This window comes from Dunckerocampus dactyliophorus, chromosome 2, assembly GCF_027744805.1.
Source record: "Dunckerocampus dactyliophorus isolate RoL2022-P2 chromosome 2, RoL_Ddac_1.1, whole genome shotgun sequence".
In the NCBI taxonomy this organism is placed as follows: Eukaryota; Metazoa; Chordata; class Actinopteri; order Syngnathiformes; family Syngnathidae; genus Dunckerocampus; species Dunckerocampus dactyliophorus.
Window position 1 is genome coordinate 23,022,093 of NC_072820.1, and position 26,523 is coordinate 23,048,615.

Below are 26,523 nucleotides of genomic sequence, written 5' to 3' on the forward strand. Positions count from 1 at the left end.
GCCAGTTCACAACAGAAGTTGTCTCAAGGACTTTACACATTGACCAGGTTTGGAACCATGCTCCTCATACATTAAAGAAAACCAACTGAACCCCACTTGAGCAAGCACTTAGGAAGGAGGCAAGGAAAAACTCCTTCTAAGGAAGAAACCTTAAAAAAAGACTCAGACTTTTGCTGACTAATTACTTACACTACTAAGATAATGAATGTTTTAGCAGTGTTGGCGTTTGCAGCTCTGCAAGCCCCGAGTACCTACTAAAGGGGGGGTAGAGAGATGGATAGGTTAGTAACATGTAAGGACATGTAAACAGGTAGCGGAGTTAGCAACAAACACAGACAGCATATGAATGTGAACATGTTCTGTAATGTAAAGGTTCTGATTAGTTGGTCGCTCGAATAAACTATTGCCCTTCATAACAGATTATCCTGCAAGCCAGCAATCTGCCCTGGGAGGACTCAAGTTTTTCCCTCGATGATGTTCACATTATAACGAACAAGTCTTGTCGGGATACAGTCCCGACGACCACCCCAAATCCTGCCACCACCACCACCGCTACTCCAGACTCTGGCGTGCACTGCACATTTGAACAAGGTCTCCATCAATCATAGACCTTCATAATTCTGCATCCCTACTGAATGTGAACATGTTTCTTTAAAATAGATCTGTGCAACTGGGTCCAGGAGGTCGATGACGATTTTAACTGGACCCTCAGAAGGGGACTTCAAATGGACGAGCCTTGGGACGGACCTCTTTATGATCACACAATAGACAATAACCAAGGTAGGTACAGCTAGGTTCTGAGTGAGGCTTAGTTGATTAATCTGGGATTAATCAGGCTTTGTTTTGCGGTTCCAAAGGTTTTTATTTACTTCTCAGTGGATCTGGATTCAGGGACAAGGAGAGAGCAAGCATCTCTCTTCCCGTCAACAATGGGACATCACAAATCTGTGTTGGATTCTGGTATTACATGATGGGGTCTTCAGTGTCAGCCATTGATCTGTTGGTTGAGACTGTAAGTCACCTGTGACCAACCTTCTATCTGCCTAATACTGTCATATTACAGATGGTCCTTGGTTTATGCCTGTATAAATATTTGGGATTTTTTTGTCAATAGAATTTTTCAAAAACACGGATCTGGACACGGAAAGGGACCCAGAATGCAGAATGGATGAACGCACAAGTCACCATCGACGTAGAGGATGAAATTAGACGGGTACATTTTTGTTCATTTAACTGTCAAGTGTGCACAATGTAACATTATTGACCAATTTGACTATTGCATTTATGACATTTAAATGGGATAACGTATTAAACATACAACCACCACTGAAAAGAATTAATGCATTTGTTTCCTTAGGTGATGTTCACTGGCCACAGAAACAGCAACAGTGAGGGATTCATTGCACTTGATGACATCACAGTGAGCATTGGGGCCTGCAGTAAACACAGTATGTAGACACTGCCTGCTTGGCACAATAATGCTATTTTTTCAGCTATGCAGGAATAGGTTTAACATATAAAAACAACTATACTGTGTCCACAATTATTAGGTAATTTGCATTATTGATTATTAGTTTTATTATTTAACAATAGCAGTGCTCTTGGCCAATCCAAAATGTTAATTAACCTCAAACTTGAATATTTAAGGAAGTGAGAGTGAGGTTTTGGCTTTTGTTGAGAATATCTCTGTGTGCAGAATTATTAGGCAACTCAAAGAAAAAGAAAAATATTCCCATCGCACTATTTTATTTTAATTTTTTTAAGTCTGAATGATAAACAACACAAACTTCACAAATAAATATGTCTGACATTTCCAAAAAATAAATCAGTGACCAAATACAGCCACCCTTCTTTTAAATAACACGGAAAAGTCTTCTATCCATGGAGTCTGTCAGTTTCTTGATCATTTTAACATCAACTTTGTGTGCAGCAGCAACCAAAGCCTCCCAGACACTGTTCAGAGAGGTGTACATTTTTTCTTTACTGTAAATCTTACGTGTAAGGGCCCACCAGTACTGAATAGTGTTTGTTTTTTTTAAAAACCTTTTTGAGGCCTTTACTAGCTAGCCACACAGTGGAGTGCCTGCATACATGACATGGAGCATTGTCCTGCATAAAAGTCATGGTCTTCTTGAAAGATGCACTCAACAAGCTCATCTTTCAATAATTCCAGCCCTTACCGGTACCCCACCTCCACCTTGCTGGCGTCTGAGTTGGAGTAGAGCACTCCAACTCTGCTCATTGCTGATGCAGCCATGGGCCCATCCATCTGGTCCATAAAGAGTCATTCTCATCTCATCAGTCCATAAAACATTTGAAAAAATTGTCTTTAGATATTTCTTGGCCAAGTCATAGCCTTTCAACTTGTGTATCTTGTTCAGTGATTGTCGGGTTTCAGCCTTGCTTACCTTGGCCATGTCTCTGAGCACTGAACACCATGTACCGTACTTCTGGACACTCCAGGCAGATTACAATTCTTGAATATGACAGCACGAGAGGATAATGGGTTCCTGGGAGCTTCATGTTTGATTTTTCTCAAATATTTGGCAGTTAATTTGCATGTTTTTCTCTCTCCACACGTCTGTTGCAAACCTTTTGTGCACTTGCAACAAAACGTTTATTGCTTCTGTGGTCAAGTCGTAATATCTTGGCAATTTCAGCAATATCAAGAGTGCTGCATCCCTATGAAAGATGTTTTACATTTCCTGCTTTTCAGAGTCTGTTAAATCTTTTTTCCCATTTTGCCAGAGGAAAAGAAGCTGCCTAATAATTGTGCACACCTAATAAAGGGTGTTGATCTCCTAAGGCCACACCCTCCCTCAGTACACACATGCACATCACCTGGTATGCTTAAACCCAATAGGCATTCAGGTTTATTCAGCTTGAGGTTGGAAAATATGCATAAAAATGAAAACATGGTCAAAATACTGACTTGCTTAATAATTGTGCACACAGTGTAGAGAGCAACAGAAGAAGTTAAAGAAGTTTACCACAGCTTTGTTTGTTGTTCCTGATGATGTCAGGCCCCGTCTGCGACTTTGAGTCCAGCTGGTGTGGCTTTGAGAGGGATGTCAGCCATGTGGGACAATGGGGACGCAAAAGAGGCACAAAAAACAACTTGGATCACACATATGGAACAGAAAATGGTGAGTGAAATCAGAAAGGCATAAAGAGTGAATATATAATTACCTTTAAGGTAAAAGACCAAATCAAGCCATCAGTTTAGGCCTGACAAATGTTTGTGGTGCCCCCATGAGTTGTGGTCAAAATGTTTGGGAAGACATGCTAGTATAAATGTAATAAAGATACAGTAGATCCATGGCTTTTTGTGAGAGTTATGTTCCGGGACCACCTGTTGGTGAAAAACGAGTGATTGATATGCCCATAAAAATGTCTGAACGCACACAGCTCGCTCCTCCCCCTCCAAACCTTCCTGCTAGCTTGACGTTGACATTCTCCTTCGATTTTGGATCAACATTTGCAATAAAAGTGACTGTTGTATTTATTAGATTAAATTCAGCTCCTTGTTTGAATTGCTATTGTTCAGGTACAACACAATCCATATTTAAACACTAATATAAAAATATCTAAATGTTAAACACATTTAAAGTGTAAAATGTACAGATACTCACTACCAATGAATGATAATGTACAGTAAGCTGATCAGCAGAACAGATGGTATCAGAGTCACGGTCTAGCTTTTAGCCTGGTCGTGTGTCTACATAATCCACACTGCTTGCCTGTTGTAATTCCAGTAATGACGTACCATTATACTTGTATACACAGTTGATCAAAATGTTAAGACCAGTTGAAAAATCGCGAACATTTACATTTTGCATTGTTGGATCTTAAGGAGGTTATTAAGTAGAGCTTCAAAATGCAAAAAGAATAAATGAGAGTGAGACGTTTTTTTTTTATTAAGTAATTTATTGCAAACAAGCATTAAAGTGAAATAGGCTGTTCATCAACTCATTAACAGTTAAAGACCATAGCCTTTAAAAGCCAAAATCTTGGCAAAAATTTGGATTAAATGTCATTTTCTGTCAGGTATTCACACTATGATGATCTTTTGATGGCAAAGGCAAAAAAGCCTTCTCTCTTTGAACGCGGTCGGATTGTTGAGCTGCATATGAAAGGCCTCTCGCAGCGCACCATTGCTGCTGAGGTTGTACACAGTAAGACAGTCATTTGAAACTTCTTCAAAGATCCTGGGGGTTATGGAACACAAAGGTCAAGTGGTAGAACCAAAAAACTTCACTGGTCCTGAGCTGGAGGATCCAATTGGCTGTCTGTCAAGACATGGGAAGATCCTCCGTTCTGGTGCCGAGTGTAGTCCAATAATCATCAGATGGCAAAAGGACGAAAAAGGTTTAAAGAACAAAAGACGACTTAAAAGGCCTCGTCTCCTTCAACACCGTTTGGAATTTGCACAAGAACACCAAACATGGGACACTGAGACCAGTTGACCATGTGATCTTTTTAAAGAGATTAGAAAACTGGGTGGGACTGCAATGTGTCCTACCACAACTATGCAGACGACACTCAGATCTATGTGTCTTACGGCAGATGAACATGGTCCTACAGATTTACTGCATCGCATTGATCAGTGTGTGGGTGCAAAACCAGCTAAACTGAAATCATTGTCTTTGGCCCACAGAAACAAAGACAAAGCCATCTTGAGATGCTTTCTCTAAAACCTAATCATCAGGTTTAGAAATCTAGGGGTAATAATGGACTCAGATCTGAACTTTAACAGCCTTTCAGTTTTGTGTTGCCAAAATCTGTAACAGTCTTCCAGAAGATGTGCAACAATCCTGAACTCTGGCAATGTTCAAATCCAGGCTGAAAACACTTCTATTCAACTGTGCATATGACAACTGAAAGTATTTTATCTGCACTCTTCACTTTTGATTCATTTTACATGTTTTTGTAAATGTAAAAAAAATGTAACCCTGATGGTCCAGATGGCTTCCAAAGTTATTGGCATGACAAGGACATCCCACCTGAGATGTTTTCCACACGGCACAGTGGAGGGGTGCCATGAAGATCTGCGGTGCTTTTTCCTTCAATGGAACAATGGAGCTCCAGGTTGTGCAGGGGCGTCAAATGGCAAATGGCTACGTGGAGATGTTGTAGGGGCCATCTCTCATGACTGAAAGCCCTCGTCTGTGTGATAATGACTGGGTTTTTCAACAGGACAACACTGCAGTTCACAATGCTCACCTGAACTTCTTCCAGAGGAAAAACCTCACTTTTTTGGACCATCCTGCGTGTTCTAAATCCAATTGAAAACATTTGGGGATGGACGGCAAGGGAAGTTTACAAAAATGGACATCAGTTCCAGACAGTGGATGCCCTCTGGGAAGCCATCTTCAGCACCTGGAGCAACATTCCCACTAGCCTCCTGGAAACACTGGCACCAAGAATGAATAATGTTGCCAAAATTAATTAACAAGAATGGCACAGCTACTCATCACAGAGTCCTTTTTTGAACATTTTATTTCTGTTTTTGGGAAATTTCGTTTTTTGTTTTTTACCTATGGTCTTAAACTTTTGATCAGCTGATGAACAGCCTATTTCACTTTAATACTTTTTTGCAATAAATTGCTTACTCAAAACTTTTTTAGTTTCACACCCATTTCTTCTTTTTGCATTTTGAAGCTGTACTTAGAACCTCCTTAAGATCCAACAGTGCAAAATCTAATTTCTTGCCATTGTTGAACTGACCTTTTTTTCAGGAGTGTATTAACGTGTGTTCACCTCAACCTGTGTCTTTTCTACAGGTTACTACATGACTGTCATCAACTCAAATCCCACACAACAGGAAACTGCTCAGCTGCTGTCACCTGACTTCAGCTCACCCACCGAGATGTGTGTTCGCTTCTGGTGAGTCCAGATCTGCTATGGCGCACCTGTAAACATCTAATAGATTTAAATTTAAAATGTATTTATTGTAGGTATCGGCTGCCTGCAGGGTCGGCCAACATGCTATCTGTGCATGTGCGGAGCGGGGAAGTGGGTGATGCCATTTGGCAACGTTCTGGTGCACCCTCTTCAGACTGGGAGGTGGCAGAGGTAACAGTGTTCTGGCCAACAAAGTTCAACGTAAGGCATTTTTCATTAGTCCATACTGTGAACTTCAGTCATTCCTGGTGAACCAACATGTCCTCCCTGTGCCACTTCCCTAATCCAGGTGGTGTTCAGGGCATTCCATGAGCCAGGCATGAATTCCACAGTACAACTCGATGATTTCTCCATAAGGAATGGGGCCTGCTCTCCCTCAGCAAGCTGTGACTTTGATTCTGGACACTGCAACTGGCTCAACATACCCACAGAAAATGGACATGACTGGGTGCTTGCCAATGGGGGTTTCCAGGGTCTACCTGTGACCCAAACCACCCCAGAAGGTAGAGCCAATACACTACGTATATAATAGCAAACATCTGTTTTCCATACTGCTTGTCCTCGTTAGGGTCGGGGGTAAGCTGGTGCCTATCTCAACTGACTTTGGGGGTAATAGGCGAGGTACACCCTGGGTTGGTCACCTGTTAACCACAGGACACATATACACAAACAAACATTCAAATTCACATTCACACATATGGACAATTTAGACCAGGGGTGTCCAAACTTTTTCTATTGGGGGCCACATACTGAAAAAGTATACTGAAAAAGTTGCTCTTTTCTTCCCATGTTCCCTGTTCCAACTTTATTCTTGTAAATTGTCTTCTTGTATTTATTCATTTATTCCCATGATGGCTTTATTCCCATGTAAAATTACTGCAGATTTTTAAATTTTTGCTGTTGTTGATATTTTTTTATGTCTTATATTTTTATGTCTATTATATTTTTAGAATGTGCCACGGGTCAATAAAAACAACAGGGGCCGCACTTTGGACACCCCTGATTTACATTATACAAGTAGCCTAACATGCATGTTTTTGGGATGTGGGAGGAAGCCGGAGAAAACCCACACAAGCAAGGGGAGAACATGCAAACTGCTGCCCATCCCAGCACACTGAATGACAAAATGTTAAGCCAGACAAGAATCATTGCTAGCGGAGGTAGCAAAAACTGGGAATGTGCTAATCGATGATTAATAGCCATCACGCTCTCCTAATTCCTAAGTTACTGTAAGTCCTGAGGTCACCTTCTCCAAATAAAATCTCTGCTCATTGAGTGAGAATCCATCAAATTCCAGTCAAATGTTCATGCACTCAATTCCGTCATAACATGTAAAAAAGGACATATACTACAATTGTTGTGTGTTTGCTTTCAGGTTGGTTCCTGTTGAGCTTATCACACAGAAGCATCAGTGTGGCTCAGATAGCCTCCGAATGGGTCCATCTCAAAGACTCCACAGGCTGCCTCACCCTACGGTACCATGTTGATAGCAGGTCAGCACACATACACACACAGACTCACAACTATATTTTTTTGTGACATTTCAAAGAATGCACTTTACCAGCCTTGTTTCCTCATGGACTTCCTCAAAAAAGTGTGCAGTCACCTGCTTCACTTTGTGTAAGACTACACATACTCTGGGTCAGAGTTCAGTGATACAGGAAATGACCTTTGCAAACACACACACACTCAAAACACCCAAGCTCGAAAGACTAACTGACAATTATCTAACAAAACACTTCTATGGAGAGAAATGTGTGTTTTTTTATTAAATCAAAATGAATTAGAAATGAAAAAAAAAAATTGCAAAAAAAAATTATGTATTACAAATAAAAAAAACAACTTTTTTTTTACCAAAATATTTTAAAATGCTGGTTAGTTTACAAATCCCCCAAAATGTTCTCATGAAACTACAAATTTTGTTTGTAGATTCATGAGAAAGTTTTGTTTGCGTTCCCACTTCAATCTTGTGGGCGGGGCCTCCTCTGAACGATATTAGATGCCCTTTTATTGATGCTTTGAATCTTTAATCTTTGAAAAAAATCTTGTTTCAAAATTTCAATTACATCATTTTTGTTTTAAAATCATTTGTTTTGTTTGCAAATATATATTTTTAAAATTTGAAATCCATTTTTCAATAAAGTTCTTGCTAAAATGCGAGGGCTTGTGCTTCTTTTCTGAGTGTGCTTGGATAAACTGCTCACCAGTGTGATTGAATACAGCAAGCGTGGGACCTTGCATGTCCACATTCGCTCGAGCCTATCGGAGGATGAGCTGATATTCCAAAGCAACAGAAGCAGTGGACACAGCTGGGACATCTTTTCTCACACTCTGGAGCGGAGCAAACCTTTCCAGGTACAGAGAGATAGCTGTAGTCTAATCGTGAGAGGGACTGGATGTGTACATTATAGAGCTGTCACATTGGTATCTTGTTTAGTTGATGATCCAAGCAGAAAGCAGCCATGGAGGCTTTATCGCCATTGATGATATCACTCTCACACCCACTCCATGTCAAGGTACTCTTTGTCCTGTAGTTGTTTATTACTACAAATCAGTGTATTTGAAAGGACCTTGTCTTGCAGTGAATGAAACAAGTTCCGGTTTTGCGGGCTGCACTTTTGAAAATGGCACATGCAGCTGGAAGGATGTCAGTGTTGGTCAGAGTCAGTGGGAGCGCATGGAAGGCAGGACTGCGACTGGGAACACTGGACCTTCTGTTGACCACACACTGGGCACTGAACTTGGTGAGGCCACCTCAAATACTAGCATTCCTTTATTATCGTGAATAAAAGTATGTGTTGATGAAGCATATCAGACACAACCAATCACACAACTTCACACGGCAACACTATTAAGTCACTTTCTGTGTCCTCCAGGTTGGTACATGGCGGTGACCCCTGACATTGGTGAGACCATAAGCTTGGCCACCTTGCAGAGTCCCGTCATGACACAGGCTAGCACTAACTGCACGCTCCACTTCTACTACAACATTTATGGAGAAGGTAACGTCTTCCTGGTCCATACCACCAATTTAGCACTTTCTACTTGGGATCTTTGGCTCCTATTGTTGAGGACATTAAAAGTCCCACTTTTTGAATGATATTCTAACAGTAAAAGAAAAAAACTGTAAAATAGGTTCAGTTTGTCTTCTTATTCAATATATGTTTCTTTCATATACTCCATTTAATACAGGGGTCACCAACGTGGTGCACGCGGGCACCAGGTAGCCCCCCACGACCACATGAGGCACCCGCAGGCCTGCTTTTCATTCAGGTTTTCAATTAATAATGTGAGAACACTAGAAAGAAAAGTATTCTGAAACATAAAATGTGAGTTGTGGATACCAGCATTTTGTGAATGTTTTGGTAAAACAAGCATATTTGACTTGTTTGGGTTGAAATAAGGTACGAAAATCATTTCTACAAAAATGAGTAGCTCTTGGCCATTTTCATTTTCTAAAAGTAGCTCTCACAAGAAAAAACATTGGTGACCCCTGGTCTAATATATTTGTTGTGTCCTTGATGTTACGTTGTTGTACAGTATGTGATATATGGCATCTATTATGTTGGAAGTGCAGAGTTACTGTGTGCAGTATATGTACAACGTAGATAAAGTACAAAACAGCGTAATGTGACTAAACGTCCTGTTTTCTCTGGACCTGTCCTGTTTTCACATCCTGTCCTGGCCGTGCTGTTTTTTGGGGGTTTTTTTTAGAAAGTGATGAAAATGTCCTGGTTTTCATTGTTTTTTATTAGTTTTTTTAATTGAGCACAATTCTGTAACTCTGCTGCATGTGACGTAATCCCTGAGAGGCTGCCGTGTGGGCGGCTTTTTCAGTTGGTGTTGCCAAAAAGTTGCAAAAAGCCAAATAAAAAGCAAAACACGCACATAGTTTAATCCTCTGATGCTTGCCGAAGTGTTTACTTGAAGTCTCATGAAACTGGGGACATCATGCGCAACCGCGGTGGAAGTTCCCAAATATTTTCCCGAGTTTTTTAACTGTCTTCCTTTGGAATTTGTGTCCTTTGTTATAGCTAGTATTTTGTAATATAGCAATTGTCTGTCCATACAGTGGAACCTCGGTTAGCGCACACCCCGGTTTGTGTACATTTTCCGATTAGCGTACAATAGGGCACGCGACTTAATACACTGCGTGAGTCCAATTCTGCTCTTCAAGTATTTTAGCTTTAGCTTGCTAATACATGGAAGTCAACCCCATCGTCTATGATGTCATCAACGGTTGACGCAAAACACATTTTTATAGTTTTACAATTATAGTTTTACGTGCATAAAACAATTCTAAATGCATATAAATGACAAATGAAAGGTATAAATGAACATTTAAGGTTACTTTTACCTTCATTGAGAACGTGATTGTTCCCAAAGCGAGATCAACACGGACACCTCCTTTGTGTTTTATAAAGATTATTATTCTTATTATTTTTTGAATTCAGTAGTGTTACTCATCTTCTTTATTAAAATGCTGGCACTTGGAACTTTCTTTGACTCCATTTTAGGTTATTGAGGTGAGAAACACTATTGAATTCAAGACATAACTCATGGCAAAATAGGAAGGTGGCATCTGTGTTGATCTCGCTGCCACATTGTGTCTTTGGGAACAGTCAAGAATCGCGTCTTCAATGAAGGTAAAAGTAATCTTAAAAGTTCATTTATCCCTTTCATTCATCATTTATATGTAGTCATATGTATTTGGAATTATAATTGTAAAAAATATAAAAATGTGTTTTGTGTGAACATTTTTGGCTTTCTGGAACGGATCAATTGGATTTACATTATTTGTCATGTGAAAAAATGTTTTGGTTATCGTCCGTTTTAGTTAGTCAGATGTTCTGGAACGGATTAATGACGCTAACCAACTTTCCACTATACTTTGAAATTATAAAGCATCTTTGAGTAAACTTTTTTTTACTCAAAGACTATTTTTTATCATTTCTATTTCGATACCGTTACAATCAGTTGTTGATTTTTCGTTAGATTTATTATTATTCTCCATTGCTCTGAGACTTATTCCAAAGTGGTGACAAATATTCTAATATGAGACATTTAAGAAGCACGTGTTTCTAAAGTGTTTGTGAGAATGAAAAAGGTCTATGACCTTTCTTTCTACCTTGTTGCAGACATCCAAGAGTTGAGGGTTCTGCTCGATGAGAGCTCTCGGACCACTGTCCTTTGGTGGCAGTCGGTTGGAGGTGAAGATATGTGGCTACATGGCGAAGTCGAGGTCGGTAGAACCCACCGGGACTTCATCATCCTGTTTGAGGCAACCCGGACCTTCAGCAAGCTGGGCCACATTGCCCTTGACGACATTAACTTCACCAGCTGCTCGCTGCCAGGTAGGAAGGCACAGACACCCGCTGATGTTTCATGCAAGATTTACTCAAACTCTTGTGTTTTTCTTTCAGAGCCTCAACCTGTCTGTCCTGACAATATGTTTACATGCAATAACAGCATATGCGTGGAGAAGAAGCGAGTGTGCGACTTCACCGATGACTGCGGCGACTGGAGTGATGAGATCAACTGTGGTGAGATGTCATAAATGCTTGGAGTCGCTTCGATTAAGTAAACCTACTCTCCAATTAACACCGCTATTAAATTAAGTCTCTACAGGGTCTCTAAACCTATAAAACAACATTGAAATTAACATCTGTGGCTGTAGGCAACATCCCAATGTAGCAATTTTATTAACACCATAAGTTGGCAGTAGCTGCAGTTGAAGTATCATGAGTGGTCAGCATCCAGCAGCTTTATTTACCTCTGCATGCGCTTTAAAATAGTTGTAGGTGTGAAAGTGTTACATTTGCCATACTACTGTTGATAGTGTAGCAGGTAAGTGAACATCCATCATTCCATTTTCTATTCCACTTATCTTGACTAGGGTTGTGGGGAGCTGGAGCCTAGGTTGGGTGTGGTAGTAGAGGTAGTACTTTTGTTTCAGAAGTCAGCCACATCAGCCACATCCTCTGGATGGACTCTGGCACTAGTCCTCACTATTAACTTGACTCTCACCTATGGCTCCAAGTAGTTGTAAGTAAACCGCGTTAGCTCGTGGCCTAAACCACGTGACGGTAGCATGCAGAGGATCTCTGTATGTGGTGGAGTTTGTCTGTTTCTAATCCAATGTGCACGAAGACACCAACAGATTAACAAGAGCAGGTGGAGTTGAGTGCAGACCACACGGCAATATTGACTAAAAACATTTGGAGGGTTCATGTCTGCATGCAGGAGTCAAACCCAAAACAGTGGAACACAAGCGGAGTGCTCAGCATACTAACTATCTGCCATCTGAACGAGCCCCATCACCACCACCTAGAGAAGATGAATGATCCCAGGGAAGAGGGAAGAAATCTGAATGGCAAACCTGGAATGTATGCACAAAGGCCTCTGATGTCTTCACCAAACTTCACCAAAGGTTCAAGAAGATGATCTGAGAATCCTGGAAAAGTTTGTAGTCACAATGTATGACAGGTCCAGTTCGGTTGCTGGTGTTGATGATGCATGCTCAACATGTCAAGCAGCTCTTCTTCAGCATATCAAGCAAGATATATGGAGATATATGGAGTCAGTGAACAGTGTGCCAACCAGAGACCCGAAGGCCTGCAGACTGGGGATGGACAAAGAATGGTGATCGGTGGCAACCCTGCCACCCATTGCACACACTTGTCAGCAGCTGACCAGTGTGGATGCCAAAAGGAATGTTGTGTAAGGTGCACATGCTATCGCTGAGGTCTCACCTGTGCAGCACTCTGCAGTTGTAGATGCCAGAATTAGCTCATCTGTGACTCTCGGAGTGCAGTAGATGCAAAGAAATACATTGACAACTCGGCAAACACAGGCAAGAAGACAGGAGAAGTTCATATTTTAATGTTATGTGAACACAAAGTTAAAGTGTTAAATGTGCAAAGACAATTAAAAACGGACAAACAAGTGCATGTTTCAGGACACTTTCAAGTCATACACAAATTTAGACTTATCAGTCAATTACTTATACCAGGGGTCACCAACGTGGTGCCCACGGGCACCAGGTAGCCCCCCCATGACCACATGAGGTGCCCGCAAGCCTGCTTTTCATTCAGGTTTTCAGTTAATAATGAAAGAACAGTAGAAAGAAATGCATTCTGAAATACAAAATGTGAGTTGTGGACACCAGCATTTTGTTAATGTTCTGGTAAAACAAGCATATTCGCTTTGTTTGGGTTTAAAATAAGCTCTGAAAATAAATGTTACAAAAATGAGTAGCTCTTGGCCATTTTCATTTTGTAAAAGTAGCTCTCACAAGGAAAAACGTTGGTGACCTCTGACTTATACTATCGCACATGTGGCAAACATGTGATCCAAGTGACTCGCAGCTATTTTTCTGATGATGCAGTAACATGGACGCAGAGAAATGTGGGATGTTCCATTGATTTGAAATCCTAAAGGTACATCAGATGTCCCTCAATGAATAGCAGTAAAATGCTTTTTTATAACCTGACATTCATCTTATAAAATCTAACTGCACCCAAGCCTTTTTTCATAGATTCTGCAGAAAATTCTAGATAGCTGCATGTAGGAGGCTTTACAAGTGGAAATTCAGCTTGTGTGTGGTCAGAAACATTTAATTTGACTTAACAGAAGCAGTGATTTAACATCATTCAAATCCAACAATTCTGTCAAATCTTGTGGTGAAAATGGTATTTTACTGTGTGCATACAATGCTATGTCTAGCCACTCTTACAATGACTACTAACTCTTCATTTCTAATGAGTACATTGTATGAACTCACTCTTTATCAAACTGTGTCCCTGTCAACTATTTAATCAGCTATTATGACTTTATTACTATCATTAAGTCTGTTGTATAGTTCTTTAAAGGAGGTATAAACCTTGACTATCATTGCACTCTATGGCTATTTTGCCTTATCACTTTCCTAGATGCTTACAATAGGCAATAAGTACATTTGGAATACAGGAGGTGAACAAATGCATTGCAACGGATGTGAAACGGATGAAGGTTTGGATTAAATAAGCTTTGCTTCCTACTACTCCCTTTTGGACATGTGAAACTGTGAATTGTGTTATCTGATGTGCTCCAGTGTAATTTGTGTGCATGTTAATTAATTACCATTTTTACCATTACCATTTTTATGTCGGAAAGTGGCGACCACCTTGAAATTTTGGCTGGCTAACAGGCTTTTTACGAAAAATTGTCCCTTATGACTATTCATGTTCGTGTTCATTTATGCTTCATAATTCCAGCATTTATGGCATTTACAAGCACAAATCTAACGTTCCCCCTCTGTGCCTGATGATGATGTCAACCTAGAGCTACAAGGCAAGATGCAGCGTTGCAGCTTTGAACAAGGTCTGTGCTCTTGGGCTCAAGACCAATTGGATGAACCCGGAGCGAGATGGACACGACAAAGAGGACAGGACGCCTGGCCTTACGGTGGACCTCCGCGAGATCACACCCTAAACAGTGCTGCAGGTATGAAGTTGTCAAAAAAGGACACTAAACATAATATAAGTAAGGCTAATATTATCACGTTAAAATAATTAAATTAATTAATTAATTAATTAATTAATTAATTAATTGAAAAGAGATATTGGTTTGTATCAGCCAACAATGATATCAGCATGCAAGTAATGACGTGCTCCACACATCAACAAGCTTGCTAGCTCAGTATGGACGCGGTGTGCAAGTATATCCAAAAATTGTGACCTTTGGATTGTAAATATGCGTTTTTCAATGAAAGCACAACTTATACGAGGGGGGAGTAAGGCGTCTTTCTTTAATACTTCTAATCTAATATGTTTACTCCGTGCTGCGCGTATGCATGACGTGCTGAATGAGCCGAGTTTATTGTGTCCCTTATTTTATTCTTCCAGAATTCATACTTTGCACTTTGCTCCTATTCAGATGTTTGTGCCACATATAAATGTGCAGCTTTCCAAATTGTATACAGTAATCTCTTGTTTATCACGATTAATCGGTTCAAGACTCAGCCGTGATTAGTGAATTTTCATAAAGTAGAATTCCTTATTTATAAATCAAATACTTCTGTAGTTAGAGCATAGAAAACTGTTTCCTGCGATTGACTGGCGACCAGTCTAGGCTGTACTCCGCCCTCTCGCCCCTAGTGAGGATAAGCGGCATATAAAATGGATGGATGGATGGAAAACTGTTTACGATACGTTTTTTTCACCATTATAGAGACCTCTATAACACCCCTATAGTTACAGTACCTTTACACTCTTTGCTACCCAGTGTAGTAGACATAATCATAGAATATAAGCCATTTAAAACATAAATGAGAGAAATAATTCAAACCTACAATAAAAGCCTGTTGTTCCGGCGATAAAGTCTGGAGCTTGTGTGCCTCACCGAACATTACAGTCACATTACTAACGCCTAGTGACCTGCGTAGAATATCGCATTTCACCAACATATTTGACTGCGTATTTTTAATGCCTTATATTTGTATTTTTGTTCATTTAGCCATTTTCATGCTTGAAAATGCTTAATTTAGGCAAAAACTACATATTATTGTTTTAAATATTAATTTTCCTTTACTATTAGGCCATATTCAACCACGAAACAGCATGATTTATCAATTAATATATATTTGAAAAACCATGATAGAGTGAAGCAATGAAATTTGATGTGGCGAGGGATGACTGTATTTGCCGGCATTATTTAATGGGATTCTTATTTGTGAATTTATTAAAACTAATCTGTATTACTTGTTGATAGTAAGAGAACGTGTTATTTTATTTGACAATTGTTCATGATTTTTGTAATGAATTTTATTGACACAAAATGTTCAAAATAAATAAGGCACTTTTTCTATAACAGTGAATATTGTAGTACTTTTGTCTTATTTTGCACAGTGTTTATGTGTGAAATGCCTCCAAAGGCATCACAGTAAAGGAAGCATTACATGACATTAGTTGGAGGGAAGAGCTGCTGCCTATATCAGTATCAGTAATGAAGTGCTGGACAATATCGGTATATCGGTATATCGTGAGAAAGCCAGTATCGAGCAGCTTTCAATATAACATTCTGTAATGCGTACCATGTCATTACTCAGGTCACTATATAACTCCTGGGAATCACCTCACTGAGAAGGGGCAGATATCTGAGATTCTCTCCAACACGTTACTTCCCAGCTCAAATTGCACGGTGGGTTCAGGACAAATTTCTGTTCAATGAAAGGAAACATGAGAAAAAAAGCTTCAAGGTACTGTATGCATGGACTTAGTGTGTCTTTGTGTTGTGTCCACACAGATCAGATTCTTCTACTACAGCCTGGGAGACGTCACAGGAAGACTTACGATACAGTACAGGACGCTCCGCTTTGGTGCCAACGACACCATGTTGTGGCTCAGGATGCAAACGGGAAGCTACAGCTGGCAGAGGGTCGACGTCACCTTCTCCTCCTATATAAAGTCCAAGGTGAGTTCTGTATAAGTCTGTGCCTTGCTAATGCTTACGCTCGCTGTAAACATTGGCACATATTGTTGATGTCCGCAAAGGCTTGACTGTTCATTTGTGCAGCTAAGAATGTTTCTGGGGTGCTTCCGTCCCTAGATTGTCTTTCGGTATGAACGAGGTGATGCTCACAGAGAACACGTTGCCCTGGATGACGTGTCCTTCTCCCAGGAGTGTGAATTTGACCCTGCCAACAGCCAACTGCCTGACATAACACCCACCTCAGCCCCGACTACATCCACTCAGGCCCCCACCATGCCAGACACCCCTGTAACCTCCCCCTCACCAACCAACCCATGCCAGGTACTTCATTTATGTCTGGTGACTGCAAATCCTTTACAAAGAAAGTGTGCAATTGTTGGATTGCTTCTTCTCTTTGTGCTGCAGGATGATGAGTTCTTTTGTTGGCGCTCATCTGGTGAACCATGCATTCTGGCTACTCTTAAGTGCAATTATCATCCCGACTGTCCCCAAGGGGAGGACGAGGATGGCTGCGGTGAGCTGCATATTGCACTCTCTTAGCTTTTGTTCTTATTTCAATCGTCAACCTATTCAAAATAAGAGATTAATCAACTAAGACTGTTGTTGGCTGGCAGAGGCTTCACTCCGTTACATAACGACACGTTTTCCACCACAAAAGAGTGAAACTGTTGTTGTCTTGGCATGCCTCTATCTTAAGAGGACAAATACTTTACTTTACTTTACTTTCTTCTTTTTTCTTTTCTTCTCATTATTATGTTGTTATTACATTACTCTTACTTACTATTCTTGTAACGTTAGAACTTATTCCACAATCTAATTTTCCAAAAATACCAACTTTATTTGTTGTTTTGTTTATTTGTTCTCACAATAATTTCACCTTAGAATTTTTTTTTGAGTAACATTTTATGCTACTGAAATGATGTTATTTTTACTCATAATTTTACGGCGGTTATACTTACGGAGTTTTCTTGTCAGATTACAACTTTTTTATCTTAATATTTTGACATTTTTCTTGTTAACTAGTGCTGATATTTCCATTTTTGCTGTTGTTGTTGTTGTTGTTGTTTTTTTCTTGTTAAATTACATTTTTAGAATGCGTCACTGAATTTTTATAATGGCACCCAGGCTGCACTTTGGACAACCCTGCTCTAAAGCAAAACAGTCTTAATTTAGATCAGTAGATTAGTAATCATAGATTGAAGGGATATTATAGAAACAAAAATGGGCTGGGCGCATTTGGGGAAGAATATTGACACGTTTGTCCTTTAAGACACATCCTGACTCCATATACAGGTACCTCTAAGCAGCTCAGCAGCGCTTGCACCTGCTGAGGGAGCTCAGGTCATTCAAGGTCTGTAAGGACACCATCGCGTTGGTTTATAAATCTCAAATAGAATCCATACTTATCTTCAACGTGGCTTCCTGGTACAACTTACGCACAACAAAATATAAAACAAAACTTTCCAGAATAATAAAACAGTCCAGTAAAATAGAGTGGTGTGAAAAAGTGTTTGCCCCTTTCCTGATTTCTTATTTGTTGCAGATCATCAAACAAATGTAAATATTAGTCAATGACAACACAAAAATGCAATTTTTAAATGAAACTTGGTATTATTAAGGGAGAAAAAAAATCAATCCTACATGGCCCTGTGTGAAAAAGTATTTGCCCCCTAAACCTAATAACTGATTGGGCCACCCTTAGCAGTAACAGCTGCAATCAAGCGTTTGCAATAACTTGCAGTGAGTCTCTTACAGCGCTGTGGAGGAATTTTGGCCCACTCATCTTTGCAGAATTGTTGTAATTCAGCCACATTGGAGGGTTTTCGAGCATGAAGCGCCTTTTTAAGGTCATGCCACAGCATCTCAAAAGTATTCAGGCCAGGACTTTGACTACACCACTCCAAAGTCTTCATTTTGTTTTTCTTCTTCCAGTGGTGGACTTGCTGGTGTGTTTTGGATCATTGTCCTGCAGGTCTTTGGATGTTGTTACGGGGTCTTTGTGAGCTCTTGGATGAGTTGCCGCTGCTCTCTTGGGGTCATTTTGGTTTGGAAGGTTCAGCACTGTTCCATGTTTTCGCCATTTGTGGCTAATGGCTCTCACTGTGGTTCGCTGGAGTCCCAAATGTCTTTACAAACTTTACAAACCCACACACCCCCAGCACCAGTCATTCCAGCTGTTACTATCAGGTCATCACTTTAAAGTACCGCTTGCCCGAACAAGTATTTTTAAAAAAATGCTTATATTTGGTGTCAATGTTATTGTTGTTGTGTTATGTCGATATATTTCATATTGTTCTGTCCTGTAAATCGTTACAGCCTGTCAGAGATTCATTTCATCTATCTATCTATCTATCTATCTATCTATCTGATGCAACAAGTGACATGAACGCACTAAAGGATTGAAATCTTGAGTAAAAAAAAACAACATGTCATCAATACAGTGAATCACAGTCAACTGCTGCGGGAAAGAAGCTGCAGTTGTTGTTGACGTCGTCCCTTTTGTTTGGTTTTTGTTCTGGAAAAACGTGTGATTCAGTTGCGTGTCTTGTTCCCAGCATGGTTACTCATGCCTGGCCTCACGCCTTTTAGGTCCGTGCACGTTTGAGAGTGGCCAGTGTGGCTGGACAGACGCAGGCCTAGGGCAGAGGACGTGGTACAGACAGAAAGCAGATGGCAACACGCAACCTCCCAGCGATCACACCACGCAATCAGGTGTGACATCTTTGGGCGTCTTTGTTAGACAACCTGTTGAATGTGCGACAGTTTTTAGATGACACTCTGAGTCACAGGTCCTCAGCTGAGAATGTTTTTTTACTTGCTTCTCAGGCTTCTTCATGATCACCAACTCCAGTCAGACATCCCAGCCGAGTGAGGCCGGACTCCAGAGCCCCCTCCTCCCTCCCTCGTCCCCCTTCTGCCAGATTCAGTACATGTCGTCCATGTTGTTGCAGAAAGTTTGACAGCCAGCTCAACATGTAGGCCTGTCAGTTGCTCAACCCCCACCTCTCCCCTCCCCTTCCCAAATCCAACACCCCCCCACCCCCTTCCTTCTTTCTTCCAAACAGGTTTCACTTCCACATTAGCTCCGAGTGTGCTGGCTCGCTTAGAGTGCTGATGCAGCGAGATGATGGAAGTGAAGCAATCCTGTGGTCACGCAACCGCCGCACCGTCCACCATTGGACGCCTGAATATTTGCCCTTGTGGACGCACCTGCAGCCTCACAAGGTGCCCACTAACAAATTCATACATGTAAACACGGGTGCTCCTTTGAAGAAGGCTTAAAATTCCCGTAAATGCTCCAATTAATGCGTATATTCAATTGAAAATCTAAAATAGTTCAGCAATAGCGGCATGGTGCAGATGTCAAAAAGACAGCAGCAGTTTTAGCAGAACAGGGAAACCGGCAAAAAAAGTGTTGCTAAGTAAAATAAGAATTTTAAAAAAGGTTAATCTAAGTGGAATCTGGAAAAATAGATCTGTGCATACGTCACAGTTTATCATAGCAATTCCCAGATACCCTGTATGTATGCCTCCTAGTGGCTGTGAGCAGCGTAGGGGATGACTTCAAGAAATCTACCTTTGGTAGACAAAGTCCAAAGTTTTGGCGCAGAAAGAAAATAGCTGAATAACAATACAGTTGTCCACTGCCACTTTGCGCTTCACATTTTACTGTTTCACTATATAACGGCTTTTCAAAAATATATTAATTAATAAATCATGCTGTTTTGTGGGTGAATAAGGCCTATTATGAGTCAAAGCATTTGCTTTTTTTTAAGTAAATATTAAATGGACTAAAATACAATTATAAAGCATTCAAAAGACACATTCAGACATTGCTAAAATGTAGTATTCTACACTGATCACTAGGTGTCAGTAATGTTATTGTAATTGTAACATGTGATCCACCTAAGCAAATAACCGCCGGGGTCTAAAAAAACCCGCTGGTTCAAAAACATTGGCATTAACAGCTGTGGCAACTTAATTATGTTTTTTTTTTTTTTTTAGATGAAGATGGCAGTAGCTGCATTTGAAGTACCAACAGTGGTCAGCAACCAGCAGCTTTGTCTACCTCTGCAAGCGTTTTAAAATATTCCTACTCAGCTGCTGGTCATGCGTATTGTTTACAATCAACTCATCAGCACTACTAATGCTGTCTGAGCAGTTTGCTTCTTACCGCTATTACAACATTGGTTGCGTTGTGCAATGTAGTTGTCCATAAATCACCATGGGTTCAGCTTCTCATCCACTCCAAATCAATATTGAAGTTAAAACATTTACTTGTTATATATCATGATCCCTCCAATTATCATCAGTCAGACCTCAGTTTTCCAATGCCCCAGTTTTCATATGATTTGGTTTTCGTCAAACATATTCACTACGATTCTGCCTCGGTTTTCATAAAGCATTGCACGTAACAGCATTGCCCTGCTCTGTATCATTCCGCAAAATCAAGCGCCCAGACAAAGCACCCTGCACGTTGCTGAATCATTGTCCATTTAATTTTTTAATTGAGTATGGCTGCTAAATATCCCGCCATGGTGCCAAAGAAAGTTGTGAGTGCCAGCAATTTGATAAAGAAGGTGAAGAACATTTCTGAATTAAATCTTGCCAGGATGTATGAGAAGTCCGCATCAATGAGTTCCATCCATTCCTCATTTAGAATTATTTGGCGGTGTGTCCTGCATGTAAAACTATAATTATTTTCAATATAATGTATTTTTTGTTAACATTTTTGGGTTTCTGGAAAGGATTAATTCAATTTACGTTATTTCCTACGGGAAAAATTGCCTTTCGGTCTTACCTTTTGGAACTAATTAATGACATGATGGAGTTGGTTGCAGTTTATGTATAACCCCATGCACATATGAGCATTCATTCATTATGCATTGTGCATCACATTGAAAAGGAGTAGGATATTGCATTACAATGTGTGTTTGTTCCGTTTGGGAGTAATTCCTGTGAAAACATTGTTTTTCTCAGGTGTGGTTCAGCAGTTGGACTGAAGCCTACCAGGGAGACGCCACCAATGAAGCTTGTGTTGTCGCTGTGGACGATGTCTCTTTCCTCAACTGTGAGAACTCCTTCCACCCGCCAGGTAAATGAGATTCTCATAGTCGCTGCTTCCAGTTAAAGACATTTGACTCCTGTTTGCCACCTCTCCCTGCAGCTCTCTCTGCCTTGGGGTGCACTTTTGAAGACGACCTAGGCGTTTGGGTGCAGGGGGCCGAGGATGACCTGGACTGGATCAGTTGGTCGGGCCCAACAGACACACCCAACACCGGGCCTGCTGGTGACCACACGACGGGAGAAGGTAATTATGACACTGTAAGATGGGGAGCCTTGCACAATATGCAGAGTCTCTCTTTCCCTCAACATGCTGCATTTCATTGATGCTTGTTTTTCCACAGGAAAATACCTCTTTATCGAGAGCTCCCCTCGAAGCGCCAAGAGTCATGTTGCCCAGCTGAAGTCAGCGTTGCTGCCACCTGCTGGTGAAAATGGGTACTGTTTAACATTCTGGTACCACATGTTTGGAGCCACTGTGGGTTCTTTGAGCATGTTCCTACACACCGCCGTGGGCAAAACACTGGTAAGACACAAAGTAAACTACTACTTTTGCACATGTCTATGCGCATTGTGTTCTTTGTGATACTATTTGTTGTTATGAATCTGAGGTGTTGAATAACAAACACTGTGCAGACATGTCAATCAAAAATTAGGAAATCCAAAGTCATGCGACTATGCATGACTTTGGTCGTGCCTCCTATTGGTTGTGGTCAAAATACTTTGTAAGAAATTGTAGTGTACATGTATTTAGCATTTTAGCATTATTAGACAAACTGTCAATGACTTGAGAACAATTAGTTGCTAAGTCCCGCCTGTTCCCCTGCAAAAACGTTTTGCTTGATGGCGGTCATGTTTTTCAACTAATCTTGCTCGAATTGTGCTTTTCAGTCCCAGAAAGGTGTGTACCAAATATTGTGGTGATTCTGGTAAACGCTCTAACGTGCTTTGTTTAGATGTGTAAGAAATTTAAAGTCAATCCGATTTATCAGGTTTAGTATCAGCGCCACCATGTGGTGTGTTTGTCAGAAAAATAACATCACAGGTACCACGGCAGGGCTGTATGTTTTGACACATTTTCACCCTTTTGTGTGCAGCGTTTCAGGAGGAGAAGCGCTCCATCATGGTGCCATAGACTTTCCCTGTATGATACTTTTATCACAGTTGTGAAATTGCAGTTACAAAACAACTGTGTTCTGTGCAGTTTCGGTGTATGCTGCAGTGTTGCACAAACCTCCTCACATCCTCATTGCGTGGCATGAATCACCCGCCCCTCCGTCCTTCCTGTAGGTGTGGCAAAAATCAGGAAACCAAGGAGATGAGTGGCAGCTAGCACAGAGTCACGTGACCTTGCAGAAGGCCCATCAAGTGATTGTGGAGGCCAGCGTGGGAGGCGAGGCGGGTGACATCGCCGTCGATGACATCTTACTCGTTCCCGGTGCATGCAGTGCCTCTGGTAAAAAAAAACACAAAGATGTTTCACTATTGCTGCGTGAAAATACCATTTTAAGATAGATGGACAATACATACACGCAACAAAAATATCAACGCAACACTTGTTTTTGATCCCATTTTTCATGAGCTGAACTCAAAAGATGTCAAACTTTTTCTATGTATACAAAAGGCTTGTCTCTCTGAAATATTTTTTACAAATTTGTCTAAATCTGTTAGTGAGCATTCATAATTCATCCACTTTACAGGTGTGGCATATTAAGATGCTGATGAGACAGCACGATTACTGAACAGGTGCGCCATAGGCTGGCCACAAAAAAAGTCCACTGTAAAATGTGCAGTTTTCAGACCCCCCGGTCCTCCTCAATACAGTTCAACTGTGCATTTTACAATGGCCTATTATTGTGGCCAACTGAGGGCACACTTGTGCATTAATCAATAATACCATATGCCACACCTGTGAGGCGGATGATTGAGGAATTATATATAGATTATTCATCTTGCCTCCAAATATCTTTAGCAGACGTGTGTGATTTTGAAGAGGGGAGCTGTAACTGGAAACAGGACACCAACGATGACACCGACTGGATTCGACAGTCGGGCCCCACCCTGAACCCCAACACGGGCCCCGACAGCGACCACACCACCAATGCGCCCATCGGCCACTACTACTACCTGCCCTCCTCCAACCACGACACCATTGGCCAGACCGCCGCTATGATGTCACCTTTGTACACCCCGAGTACACGTGAGTCCCTCGGTGTCAAGTAAAAGCTGGATAGAACTGGATATATAATACCTGAAAGAGTCACTTTGCTTCTTTTAGGAAAAGGAGCATGTGTGCAGATTTGGTACCACATGTATGGCAGAGGCATGGGGACATTCAACATTTATCAGCAGAGCCAAGACGGCGACCGGCATCTGATTTTCTCCCAGAGCGGAGACCAGCTCCGGCTGTGGAGGTTGGCACAGGCTTCACTTCTGCCTTCACTTCAGCCATACCGGGTGAGTTGCACGGCATCATCCAAACCCTGGAGTACACCAAACAAGCGGGCCCAGACCGCTTAAGAGATGGTCTCTGTCTGTCTATGCTATACGGTGCTCTTTAAAAGTATATTTCAGAAGCATTTTACTCGGGATGCTCCGATAGATCGGCCACCGATTAATATTGGCTGATTTCCGTAAAAAGCATGTGATCTGCCTAGGATTGACAACACCTGTATTGAGCTGACAAGGAACGCACTTTGTCCCGTATTGCCGCCAGAGTCAACACTAGCCTATAAAACCTCTAATGGTTTCAGTTTGACACAGGCTACACCAATCAATGCCAGTGTGTTTGATCACTCCCTTTTCAAACCTAATGGTGTTCGACTTCTCTTGCTACACACGCTTTGCCTAGCTGTCTGCAGCTAGCTGTCTACCTAGAATTATCTGCCCAGCTTCTCGTCTTCAGCCTCCAAATGTGACCTTTTACCACAGTGACATTTTGTTTTGAAAACAAGTAATGTAGTTAGTTTGGAGCTCGTTACGTCCTTCTGGTACGTACCAACTTTTTCAAGTGTCTATTGTTGTCATTATACTCTGTCTTGTCCTCCAAACACTATTTGTGTGTTGTTGTTTAATGACCATTACCTATTGGCCATGGGCCCTTGGAATTGTCTAATGGCGGCCCTGGCCAATAGCACTCATCGTAAATAAATTAATACAAGTTAATCCATGTGATCGATATCTGCATCGGCTGATCTCAATCATGGATGATCGGTATTGGAATCCGTAGCATAAAACCCTGATCGGAGCGTCCCTACTTTTTACAAAATCTAATCCAGTAGCAGCATATAAAAATAAACCACGTATTCAACCCAGCAGACAGCACTTTGGTGTGGAATATTTGAAAGCTGTCCAATCAAGTACTTACTTTATTTTGTTGGAGTTTGCTGCCTCACACAATGCCCAACAACACAACAACACAATGTCCATCATCTCTGACCTGCAGCAGGACTCAAATGTCCAAGCCAAGTCCTTCATCTGAATATGAAGTTTAGCAGGATGCTACTATCTCTCTGTTTCAGCTCATGGTGGAAGGCGTGAAGGCCGGTCCCACCCTGGAGGGCGACATGGCTTTTGACGATGTCCACCTGTTAGACACGAATTGCCCCCCTCGCGCCACCTGCGACTTTGAGATCAACATGTGCAGCTGGACCAACGTGAGGGGATCATTGGACCAGGGCGACTGGCTCCGAGGCATGGGAGCCTCCCCGAACCCTAACACTGGACCCAGCGTGGATCACACCACAAACACGCCACACGGTTGGTCGTCCTGTTAGAGGCAATGTATTGTTAAAGGTCCCATATTTTTGTATTTCACAGTTTAAAAGTGTTTTTAGTAAGCCCTACTGGGAAAACATGCCATTTTGGGTGTCTGTAGCTTTAATGCTAATGAGCTGTGTTTGCCAACACCCACTGTTGTGCACATTACCCACTGTTAACATATACAGTTGTCTCTTGCCAAATCGCGTTTCAAATTTTGCAGCTTCGCTCTGTCACGGTTTTTCAAAAAAATATAAATTAATTAGTCATGCTTTTTTTCTGCTTGAATACAGCCTATTAAATAAAAATATGCATAGTTAAGCAAACAGTATGTAGTTTTTGCCTAAATGAAGCATTTTCAAGCATAAAAATGGCTAAATTAACTAAAATACAAATAGAAGGCATTCAAAAGGCGCATGCAAAGACGTTAATGAAATGTAGTATTCCACACTGGTCACTAAGCACGAGTTTTAGGCCATATCCACACAAACACAAATATTTTCAAAAACAAACATTTGCCCCTCTCCGGTGTCAAAAAAAAATCTCCATCCACTCGGTGACATTTCAACTATTTCTGTCCCCACACCAATACGCATTCACAGGCTGTCATGCACATGCCAAAACAATGACGGCGCTAAATTCAGAAGCGTCGATGATGTCATTTCCGTAGACGCACAACAACAAACATGGAGAAGGTACATGTGGACTGCACTGATCTGTATAATATATCTGGATAGCTCATTGGCGATGACTTGTGAAGCCACGCGGCCGCCATATTACCACTCACAAGAAACTCAGACTAACCTCACACAACAGGTGTGCTTGAGCTTAGTCATAAGGACTCAGGTATGATCATTTTTTAAAATTCTGTCGATATCATACCATACCTGAGTCATAACGGCTTTACATAGGGGGCCGTGGGGGATATGTAAACAAACAACCGCGACAAGACTACTAAATAATTTGCGGTTGCTTGCAAATATAAAAAAATACGTTGTTTTTTTTTACCCGAATTTCAAATGAACCCCCATATGGAGACAATGTTTAAATATTATTACATATTATATTACATATTATTCCTGTGGTTTTTCTTAAAATGTATTTCTATATCAGAAAAGAGGTTAATTTCTATTTCATAACACAAACAAAAAAAAAATCAGAAAAATGTTAAATGATTTTAAAACTTGTCCAAAGTCACTCTCTTTTATGATTCATATTTTGTACAGATGAGAGCATAGTGAATTGTATGAAAGTAAGAAAAAAAAGTAAAGGATCATGACCATGGATTTTAGTGGAAAAAAGGATGGGATATGCAGTTAAAATTAA

At 40.9% G+C, this 26,523-nt stretch overlaps 1 protein-coding gene across 1 annotated transcript in view; it reads left to right on the forward strand.

The window, feature by feature from the left end:
- si:ch211-106h4.4 (MAM and LDL-receptor class A domain-containing protein 1) overlaps window positions 1-26,523 on the forward strand; it is a 32,700-nt gene that overhangs the window by 3,336 nt on the left and 2,841 nt on the right. Inside the window, exons 11-41 of the mRNA XM_054768918.1 lie at window positions 420-591; window positions 661-780; window positions 858-1,012; window positions 1,115-1,213; window positions 1,358-1,448; window positions 3,024-3,146; window positions 5,784-5,886; window positions 5,958-6,075; window positions 6,194-6,407; window positions 7,280-7,397; window positions 8,127-8,259; window positions 8,342-8,420; window positions 8,487-8,648; window positions 8,781-8,906; window positions 11,043-11,258; window positions 11,328-11,447; window positions 14,227-14,388; window positions 15,992-16,083; window positions 16,189-16,356; window positions 16,492-16,695; window positions 16,780-16,888; window positions 18,964-19,086; window positions 19,201-19,300; window positions 19,440-19,599; window positions 21,355-21,469; window positions 21,542-21,685; window positions 21,783-21,964; window positions 22,729-22,894; window positions 23,411-23,638; window positions 23,717-23,895; window positions 24,960-25,197. Coding sequence (XP_054624893.1) covers window positions 420-591; window positions 661-780; window positions 858-1,012; window positions 1,115-1,213; window positions 1,358-1,448; window positions 3,024-3,146; window positions 5,784-5,886; window positions 5,958-6,075; window positions 6,194-6,407; window positions 7,280-7,397; window positions 8,127-8,259; window positions 8,342-8,420; window positions 8,487-8,648; window positions 8,781-8,906; window positions 11,043-11,258; window positions 11,328-11,447; window positions 14,227-14,388; window positions 15,992-16,083; window positions 16,189-16,356; window positions 16,492-16,695; window positions 16,780-16,888; window positions 18,964-19,086; window positions 19,201-19,300; window positions 19,440-19,599; window positions 21,355-21,469; window positions 21,542-21,685; window positions 21,783-21,964; window positions 22,729-22,894; window positions 23,411-23,638; window positions 23,717-23,895; window positions 24,960-25,197 — 4,519 coding nt within the window. The remainder of the gene's footprint in view (window positions 1-419; window positions 592-660; window positions 781-857; window positions 1,013-1,114; window positions 1,214-1,357; window positions 1,449-3,023; window positions 3,147-5,783; window positions 5,887-5,957; window positions 6,076-6,193; window positions 6,408-7,279; window positions 7,398-8,126; window positions 8,260-8,341; window positions 8,421-8,486; window positions 8,649-8,780; window positions 8,907-11,042; window positions 11,259-11,327; window positions 11,448-14,226; window positions 14,389-15,991; window positions 16,084-16,188; window positions 16,357-16,491; window positions 16,696-16,779; window positions 16,889-18,963; window positions 19,087-19,200; window positions 19,301-19,439; window positions 19,600-21,354; window positions 21,470-21,541; window positions 21,686-21,782; window positions 21,965-22,728; window positions 22,895-23,410; window positions 23,639-23,716; window positions 23,896-24,959; window positions 25,198-26,523) is intronic.